The 10,378-nt window shown below is 42.6% G+C and overlaps 1 protein-coding gene across 1 annotated transcript; it reads right to left on the reverse strand.

Annotated features, from left to right (window-relative positions):
- Window positions 1–588: 588 nt before the first annotated feature.
- Window positions 589–10,151, reverse strand: FITM2 (fat storage inducing transmembrane protein 2). Its single transcript, XM_053244663.1, has 2 exons — window positions 9,780–10,151; window positions 589–7,629 (listed from the first exon to the last, which is right to left on the reverse strand). The coding sequence occupies exons 1-2, from the start codon at window positions 9,950–9,952 to the stop codon at window positions 7,014–7,016; spliced, it is 789 nt and encodes a 262-aa protein (XP_053100638.1). The 5' UTR covers window positions 9,953–10,151; the 3' UTR covers window positions 589–7,013.
- Between the last annotated feature and the right edge of the window lie 227 nt (window positions 10,152–10,378).

The raw sequence follows: 10,378 nt of genomic DNA on the forward strand, positions 1-10,378 counted from the left end.
AGAAAGCCACTCTGTTCTCTTTCCCATTATGTATTCTAAATGTGCCCTGCTCTAGTTTTCTAGCAGTCCTCTGATTTTCAGAGGAACAATAAAATGTTCTATGGTCAGCATAAGCAATGCTAATTCTTTATTCTACAATACAATGACAGACAATAAGCACAATCCAACATGAGCATGACACCAATCATTGCTCAGAACTAGCAAGTTCTCTAAAGAGCATAGATTCAGATTCTGCTCTCAGAACATTAAGCGGCAGGGCTATGCATTGGTTGGTCTCACATTACACCAATATATCCAGCAAGATAGGATAACTAAGGAAAGTTATCAAAAGAAACCACATATTTAATATGCCAATGTGAAACAGTTGCCTGTCATGTCATATGCTGATGCTGCTTTTATCCATTTGTCCATATAGCTCAGCATGTCTACTGCAACAGACAGTAGCTCTCCAAAGTCAATTCAGAGATCTTTTTCATGAGGTGCTGGGAACTAAACCTGCAACCTTCTACAAGGAAAGCATGTGCCATGAGCAACAGCCCCTCACATCACATTTTCATAATCATTTGCAGGCTCCTGGGACAACAGAAGAAACGTTAAAAAGAAATTTTAATCATTAATCATACATCCTTAAAAAGTCAGCTTGAATTGTCCAAAATGTACAACCTGGTCCTATGCACGCTTACTCCAAAGGAAGTCCCAGTTAATTCAACAGAATTTATTCCCTAGTAAATGTTTCTAGGATTGCAGTCTTAAGAGATATTATCACTTTGATATAATAAACAGGCTCAAGTTTACAGAGTAACTTGCATTAGAAGCAGATATATTGTCTGTTTATAAACTTTTCCACATTTCACAAAAAACAGGACCTGTAATTCTGTACAAATGCAAATGACAAAGTTCCAATGAATAAACTTTAATGGAAAAGGCAGCGTTATTCTGCCCAATATTTTCATGATTACATTTGCTTCTTATCAGCATCCATTCCTACATTTGTACCCTGCTTTTTTTAAAGCATGCATTTTAGAAGGTGAAATACAGGTATCTGTAGCAAATGCTTTTAAGTTCTAAAAGATAATAAACCTCTGACAAAACCCACATCAAATACGGAATTTCTGCCTTGCTGAGTATATCAAATTACTCCATTCTTGAGATGAAATCAGTTGTACTCCACTGGCAGAAAATAGTGTATAAAGTACCTTCCACCACGAAGGGCGGGGGGGCGGGGTGAGAATAGGACACTGGTTAGAAGAGTTACTGTCCGTTAATTCCATAGCATAATACAAAACATGAGGCAGACGGTATTATCCAATGCAAATGCAATCAAAAGGCACAGGAGTAAAAAGAATCCAGCATTTCACCAGTTTTTGAACCAAGTACAGAGCCTTCATATATGAAGACTAAACATCAGTGCATGCATACATCAGCCGATTGTTCCAAAACCAAGGGCTCTGTCTACGAAGAATTTGATATTGGGTCAGACATACTGTATCTCCCAAGGTACACCCATGCCTTTTAATGTCAGGTCCATGGCAATTGTATAAAAGCATCTACAGGGTTTATCCCAGAGAAATACTACCTATTTCAAGCTCAATAATAGCTGGTGGAATTTTGCCATAAACCCCTTATAATAATGGGATATGGATATATCTACAAAGGTACACAGATTTTGTGATAGCGGAGGGGACCACGAGGTAGTCACACAGTATGGAAGAAATCAACCATCTGGTACAAAGTGTTTTCTCCTTAAACCACCATCAGACCAAAGATTTAATGTGCCAAGTGTGATCCTATCATGTAGGCCTATTGTTTGAGGATAGAAAACTGGAGGCCATACACAGGATAGTCCTGGAACAATGCCAAGGTTCATCTACATATGAAGACAGTTTGTCCAGATGGATCTACCCATGGAATATATCTGTAAAAACATTCCACAAGACAGTTCTAGATTCCTCAGTAGCTACAGTTCACAGGAATATCTACATTTTGGTAGATATTCAAGTTTGATATGAGTACACCCACAGGAGTCATCCCAAGGATCAATGTTACACTACGATTACTCCAGAAAGCTGAATATTTCTGGTACAAATTCCTGAAGAACTTATATCCACACCTTTTGCTCAAACAGGTGTTTAATTTAATGTCATCTTTTATTTACTCAGCTTCCTTTCAAGTAATATTCTTGATTTGGGTCTCTGTACTCACCACCCTGTAACCTTCCTCACCCAATAGCACAATTTTCTTAATGGCATAACGCTAAGCATACTTACTTGGACATAAGTCACAGTGACATCAATGAGACTCATGACTACTTGAAAGCAAGTATGATCAGTTCAAGTCCCACAATTTTCTTTACATACTTTGTATTGGAAATAACCCAAGACATCTTAATAAGGCATCTATATTATTACATTTATATTAATATTCTGAGCCTAGCTAGAATGTAAAACTAATAAAACAGTATAACATACATTTAGGGACCCAATATAGGTCAATGTGAATTGTAGTGGGGAAACGGTGTGTGTAGTCCACATCCTGGTCAAGTCAATAGCAAAATGGTAATTGATTTTTATGGATAGGGCATGAATAACAGAAGTTCTTAATACATCTTAAAAGCCAAACAATGTGCAGCTTCCTTAATACTATTGGGATCTTATTCAAAAAAGGCAGCTTAAAGTAGATTTGTCACAGTACTGAATAAGTGAAAGTTCTTAATCTCTAGTAGAAGGTCCTAAATTATGAGATGCCCAGAGCTTTAGGAATATCACCAATTTCAATAGCACTTTTATACTGGATCTGGTCCAGACCAAGAGGATCTGTTCCTGTTCTCCAGGACAGCAAAGAAAAAATGGAGGTAGCATTGTGGCACACAGACTGTAGATCAGGCTGCGGTAAAAAAGAGAAGCAATAATTCTGAAAAGGAAAACAAAAATACTCATGAGAAGTTTAGTCCAGACACCTCTGATCCTTTATTTGGAAGGAATTCCGACTGAAAGAAAAAGGGAATGATGTGCAAACCATGTGACTTTAGGATCAGAGCATTATTGCGATACTACTGGAAATATCCACAGTTTAACAAACACAGTGAGTAGTATCCAGAGTGGCACAGGCCATTTCCCCCAACTCCCCCGGCAAAGCTGTCCAAGTGTTGATGTACTGTCAGCAATGGCATGGGATGCGGCGGAGATGGCTCTACAAAGTGGGGTTGGTATCCCCAGAAACCAGATGGATCTCCACCCATTTGGGGTGTGTGTGTGTGTGTGTGTGTGTGTGTGTGTGTGTGTGTGTGTGTTGGGGGGGCTTATTTCCCCTGAAGTCACCCCTGCCACATATCATGTTGAGGGTTAATCACCTCTCATTAACAGCTCTTTTGTGGGATTTAGGTGGTGCAGCAAGGAACATGGCTTGTGTTTACACTGTTTCACGAATGCCACTCTGGATGCTACTCACTGACAAGCAATCAGAACTACTGGATAGTCCTGATTGCAAAAATCTGCAAAATTCAGTTACAGCTTTAAAATTGCAGTTGATTTAATGAGTCATGGAGAACCAGACTAAAGCCACTGATATGAAGTGAACTGAATCACACGGAGTACAAAAGAAACCAGGTATAACTAAACTCAGCTATTAGTTCTACAATATTTAACATAGAAGTCAAGAGGACTATTTGAAATATTTATGCATATAAATTACAGCAAGGAAAGGACTCTCGGTGCATGTTTTAAGTGCATAGTTTATAAAAAAAAATCCCAATGCATAGCATATCAATACTAAAACTGAAAAAATGTAGTTTTCTATTTGTAGTCAGCAAGATGTCAGCATATTGAAAGGTATAATACTTAGGGTCAGTTCTTACTCAGCATCTTTTTTGCTTCCCAAAAGTTGCAAGGTTCCATCCTCAGGCACACACTGGGACAGGCAAAGGTCAGGGTGAACTGGACTGCACATTGCTATAGCCACAGCTATTTCAATGATTAGAGTGGCTGAAAGAAGCACTGCTACAACTGTGGTAATGACTACTTTTTGCCCTCATGTATAGTCCAATTTATGTATTTGATTTCCACTCTGCCTTTTTATCTAGAAGGATCCCCAAGGCAGCTTTCGTTTTTAAAAGATACAATTAAATGGGGGCTACTTCCATTCCTTTACATATCATTGCTCTATATATCCTGCAAATATATCAATTTCATTATATCCACTGTGGCTATTCTCATCCTATCTCTGACTAGTGGACTTTGGAAGGTCCATAGTCTGGCCACCTGCTTCTTGCTCACAATTTAAGAATGGCTTTAAACTACTTGTATGTAAGGAAATAGAACTGAGTGAACCTACCCTTATCTATAGTTTAGAAGCCACTTAAATATGGTATAGATCCCCAAGTCACCTTAGTCCCACAGAAATCAATGGGACAGGCAGCATAGTCACAAAATTCAATTCATCAAGGTATTTTGTGTGCCTGCAATGAACATCTACGTTTTACATGATGTTTCCCTACAAGCCACAAAAAAGCTGGGGAAATTTAAAAAGCAACTTTTTAGTCCTAAAACAACTGAGCATACAAATATTGCATGCCCCACCACTGGAATTTCCATGCATGTATGCATAAGGGTACAGAAAAATTAAAAGTACTTTTCTTGCATGTCAATATATATGTAACTAAGTACAAATACCCCCACCCTTTAGTGGCTTGCGGTTCACAAACTTGACACAAAATATTCATACAGCGTACTGAAATATGCCTGTCAATTTTTGAGTTCAGGATAGCAGGCTCTGGCTAAAACACAGAACAACCACAACTAATTCTGGATAAGGGTTAGTGACTTCTATAAAAATACTTTGGAACAAAGGGGTTGTGTGGTTCTAAACTTGTGAACTTAAGTACTGCAAATACATTTTAAAAGCCCATATATGTACTAGGCCTCTGAATGAAACATACAAGGCAAGTTCCATTACATATACCACTTTCTATAAATACTTAAAATTAAAAATCACTGAATTTCTTGTTCAGTGCAAGTGACAGAGCTGGAGCAAACATAATACAACTACATAAGCTTTAAAAAAATAGTGTAATGAAGATGTGTGTTGTGGGGGAGCACTCTATTTTTTAATTTAAAATTTCACTTGAAATTAGATCATTTCTGGATCCAACAGTAGGGAACATGCAAACACCACCATTTTTTATATCAGGTTCCTATACAGACTATTAGAGAGTAAATTAAAGTTGTGATAAACAGCCGATACTGTTAATGCTGCAGTTCTGCAACCAATATCCTGCTATAACAGGAACACTTTGACTTTCAGTACAAGTGGCCCTTGTCACCCACAGATCTGGTCTGAGACACGCAGTTTCTTTATCTGTAGTGCAAAAATAGGCTAAAATTTGCCTGTTTGCGGAATGGCCGGAAATGACTTCTGGCCATTTTAGAGCATGGAGCGATTGTGAGACTCTTTCTTTAAAACAACAACACTTTTCCTGCCCAAAATGCAGCTGATTTGGGGGTTTTCAAAAGCATTTCTGAAGCCCTGACGACAAAGTTACTGTGCATTCCTACTCTTATTTCTCCCCCCATTCCCACTTTTTAGGCATTTTTTTCTGTTCGGAACCTACCCTCCTTCCCCCTAATTCCCACAGAGTTAAGGTTTTGTAATCTGCGGAAATTGCGGGAATAGAACCACCTCGAATAACGAGGGCCACCTATATAAAATGTGTTGCAACAGAAATATTACATTGCCACAGAGATCAAGGAACTCAAAGGATTTTAATAACATGGAGAAATAAATTCCAACACAAGAGTTGGGCGAGGCAAGACATTGGAGCTCTTCTCACGATCACAGAGAAGAACTCCCTGCAGGTTTGTGGGGAGAGTGGGTTTGCCCAACACTCCCTACAGATGATCACTTACCCTTCCCAGATGAGCGGCAGCTTGCCTGCAGCTCTCCCGGAAGCTCCAGGGGTCAGGCGTAGGGAAGTGCTGCTGCGTGGCATCCCACCCCCCTGGAGCCCCAATAATGCACCGTGCGAGTATATGGTGCATTACTGGGAGCTCCTCTCCAAGTGTGCCCACCACAGCACAGACACACGTTCAACAAAATGCAGTTAAAGGAGCGCTCTCTCTCCCTTAACCTCATTTAACGAGGAAGCTACTTTGGCAGGTTTGCCAAGGTGTAGCTACCAGGATCGGGCCCGATCCCGGTGGTTCACATGAGTGTGCAAAACCAGGCTGGGCTTCCTTATCCCGGTTTTGCACGCTCATGTGAATGGCCTCATTTTGTCTCAAGAAAAGAATCTGGAAATTAATGTCAGTTTCAGGAGGTGGCTAGGCAGGGCTGGAGACCAAAAACATTTAACAATCTGGAATTGTTGTTTATACACAGCATTGACATAAAGCAATTCTTCAGATTTACTCTGCTAACCCATGGCACTAACTATCTATGGCTCAATGGTGGCCCTCCTTTACCTAAAGGAGTTACATAACGGAAAGTCTTATTTTGCATCAAGCTCCATTCTTGGCTTCAGGACATCACACAACGGAAGTAGATAACTTGATACAAAAGGTTGAAATATTTATAGTCAGAAGAGCAAAGTTCTCAGCTAAATAGCTCCCTTGGCCCCTACATTTGGCTGAACCAACAATGGTTTTTCCATTGCAGGTTGCTACATTTTTGTGGCAAGTTTATTTTTTTTGTTTGGTGTATGAAGTTGGCTTCTTGCATTTCTAATGAATCTGTAGCTGACTGGTTGGTATTTTCCAGGTTTCTGGAATTTAGATTCCACTGCCAACAGTTATTAGTGTTTCCACTAAGTTATCTAAGAAGCTGAACCATCTGCCTCATGATTAGTAGGATTCCAACAGCAGGACCCTCCTACTTAGAATTAGATCATAATCTCTAGCCAGAACACAAAAATATTTGGTCTTTTGCCCCTCCCTTTAAATATGTTCGTTAATAACTTGCATAATATTAAATGTAAATAATTAATATTCTTTAAAACAAAACCTGATTCATAGAAACTGTTTTTATAGGCTACGATTGAATTTCTGGGAACTCAAATTGGTACTTTGGGGAGGAAGTCCAGGAGACAAAGGTGTCAGGAACCAGAATCTGTAAGTTCCATACCAAGCCAAGAGGCCCACCAACGTACCAAAGAACTTTTGGAAGAAGTCATGGAAATATATAGTGGTAGTAAAAAACATCCACAACCAGATCAGAGTCAAGCAACTCAAGGCCAGGAATAACCCACTGACCACTGTGTGCAGCCTAGGGTTCCGGGAAGTGTTCACATTGTGCATCACAGCCATCTCCTCCACAATCATTAGAGCACAGTATGAGAGGAGGAAGCAGTGCCCAGAGATGTCAAAACCATGCCAAAATCCACCAGCCTGCAGGCACTGTAGTTTGCTAGGATGTTCTGAGCGCAATATGTCAAGGGCTGGCGATTTGTAGCAGCTTCCTGTGAGGTTCTCAATGTGCAGGAATACCCTTGTGCATGTATACCAGACAGCAGAGCCAACCATCAAAGTGCTGAGGCGTTTCAAGACCATCAGAGCATTCCGGGTGACGTAGTAGTTGGTGATAGTGATGAAAGGTAGTAGAAGACAGAATGTCCAGCCCCAGGCAAATTTCACAAAGTGGCTGCCAGAGAGAAATAAAAGAGATATACAGTATAGACTAGGTTCCAGTGTAACCAGAAAGACAAATGCTAAAAGATGCAGTCAGAGAATTTACAAAGTTATACTATCTACATCCATCTATATGCAGGATTCTAGGCCTTTGGGGTGAGTTTTGTTCCAGAGTATTATGGAATTTACCACACAATTTAATCTAAAACAATAAGGCTGTTCTTACGAGCAGCCTAACTCAGGCTAGGGTAGCCCTACCAAGATTAGGCTGCTCGTGTAGAGTGCTGGGATCGCTCCTATTCCCAGCGCCCCCGCCAAGCCTAACCCTGCTTTTTGCTCCAGCTCAGCCCCAGCATGTGCACCCTTAACTCCATTACTGGGATTGTGTGTTTGCTTGGGCTACTTGCACCTGCTAGAGCACCTGTCTGATGGGGGAATCCTCCAATGCACCACAATTGGTGCATTGTGGGATGCCTGGAGGCCGGGATGCATTGTCCAACCTTTGGCAAGACGCGCGGCTCCCGAGAGCACAGCATGTGTGCATGGCTGAGCCATGTGGCCAAGGAGAACATCGGGGGTGTAAGAATGTGTGTAGTAACTACAGTGCAGCTTCCCCCTCCCCTCCCCTTTCCCAGATACCGGTTGTGTGAGAAGCCTTAATGTCTAGAATTTGGGGCAAGAGTTAAGCATAACTGAATTGCTTGTAAAGTGGCCACAAAGGTATCAAATTCCATTTTTAAAATATTATAATCTGCTGAGTTCATGGAACAGAGCAAGGTATAAATTAAACCAGCTTACGCATGATTTGAAAATGGCCCAGAAAATCCAACACAAGTTTATTTTCAACATTCTCAAACATGAGATTAGTTAAGGTGAAAGGCAACCAAATGGGTCAAATTCAGAAGATGAATTTCCATGCAGATTAAGACATTCAGAAAATACAGCATGAGGCTAACTGATCTTTGAGCATCCTATGTGGTCTTTGTTCAACACTCCTCAAATCAATGCACTACTCCAACGAGGAGCATGTTGTTTTTGATAGCCTGGATTAAATACATAAGTCGGTTACTTTACTATATTTACAGCCTATTCTTCAGGTGGCTGCTTCCAAGAGCACCTACTACTTTGCTTCCAAGGGCATGTCGTTACCCAGCCTCAGCTTCTGGGATGAAGCAGAATATAGTCAATCCCATCTGTCTCACAGACCCTCGAACCAATTTGCAGGAGAACACACACTCTCCCAGCATAGAGTAGTGGCTATAATGTTGAACTAGGACTGGGAAGACTCAAGTTCAAATCTCCATTCAACCATGAAACTCACTGGGTGACTCTGGGCCAATCATGTATCTCTCAGCCTAACCTACCTCATAGGCTTGTTGTGAAGATAAAAATAAGTATGTACACCACTCTGAGCTCCTCAGAGGAAGAGCAGGATAGAAATGTAATAAATAAATAAATAATCGACCTTGCTCCCCCCACAAAGCACTATCAACAGGCACCTTCCTCCTTAACAACACAGGAACATAGACCAAGTCAGACCATTGGTCTTTCTAGCTCAGTACTGTATTGTCTACACCAGGCTTCTCCAACCTGCGGCCCACCAGATATTGTTGAACTACAACTCCCAGCATACCCAACCACAATAAATTGTGGCTAGGGATGCTGGGAGTTGTAGTTCAGCAACATCTGGGGGACCACAGGTTGGGGAAGCCTGGTCTACACAGACTGACAGTGGCTTCTCCAAGGTTGCAGACAGGATTCTCTCTCAGCCCTATCTTGGCGATGCCAGGGAAGGAACTCGGAACCTTCTCCATTCAAACATGCAGGTGCTCTTCCCAGAGCAGCCCGTCCTCCAAGGGGAATATCTAACAGTGCTCTCACACGTAGCCTCCCATCACCGTATGCAACCAGGACAGACCCTGCTTAGCAAAGGGGACAAAGTCATGCTTGCTACCACAAGACCTTACACCTCATTTCCACCCCTGGCTGGCACGACTGTCGGGAAAGGAGGCAAGCGCCTCTCCCCGCAGTCAAACTTGAGCCTGAGGTGTCGACTCCAGCCCCTTCTTTCAGGCCCCACTTTCTTTACACTCTTGCCAATCACGGTCCCCATCTCCAGAAGCCCCGCCCCCTCCAGCCAAGCCCCGCCCCTGATTCCCTCACACGTTGAGCAGGTTGCGCTTGTTGCTCATGTAGGATTCGGGCAGTGGTGCCAACTCCTTGACGAGCGACCCGCCGAACATGAGGCCCAGGAACCCCCAAGGCATCGTCCTCCGCACCGAGCTTCGGACCAGCCAGGGACGTAAGAAGCGCGCGCAGCGATCTAGGCACTCCATCCCGGAAACTCTGACAACGCTGCGCGGCTGCAAAGAACGACTAGCCCGTGACAGCCGGCCACCGAACTGCTCCGGCTACCGTGCCGTATTCCGTCTCCGCCCTGCACGTCACGCAGCACCGCCCTCTTGGTGTTTCTGTCCCGTCCCCCAACTCTCCAAGGCGCAGGCGCTACGGGGAGGAGAAGGGTGTGCGCGCTGCCGATGTCTCTGCGGCGCGCGCTCGGCCGTTTGCTGAGTCAGTAACTGTCGCTTTCTTGGTGGCGCATGCGCAGAGTGTGTAAGTGGCGTCCCTTGCACTTTTCGAATCTGATTAGAGTAACAAAACGATAATAGCTCAATGCACGATTCCCTGGCAGTGAGTCCTACTGAATTCAGTGCGGCGCATTTCCAGGTTGTTGTTTTTTAAAATGCATGGGATCCAGCCAG

The sequence above is a fragment of the Hemicordylus capensis genome, chromosome 4, assembly GCF_027244095.1.
Source record: "Hemicordylus capensis ecotype Gifberg chromosome 4, rHemCap1.1.pri, whole genome shotgun sequence".
In the NCBI taxonomy this organism is placed as follows: domain Eukaryota; kingdom Metazoa; phylum Chordata; class Lepidosauria; order Squamata; family Cordylidae; genus Hemicordylus; species Hemicordylus capensis.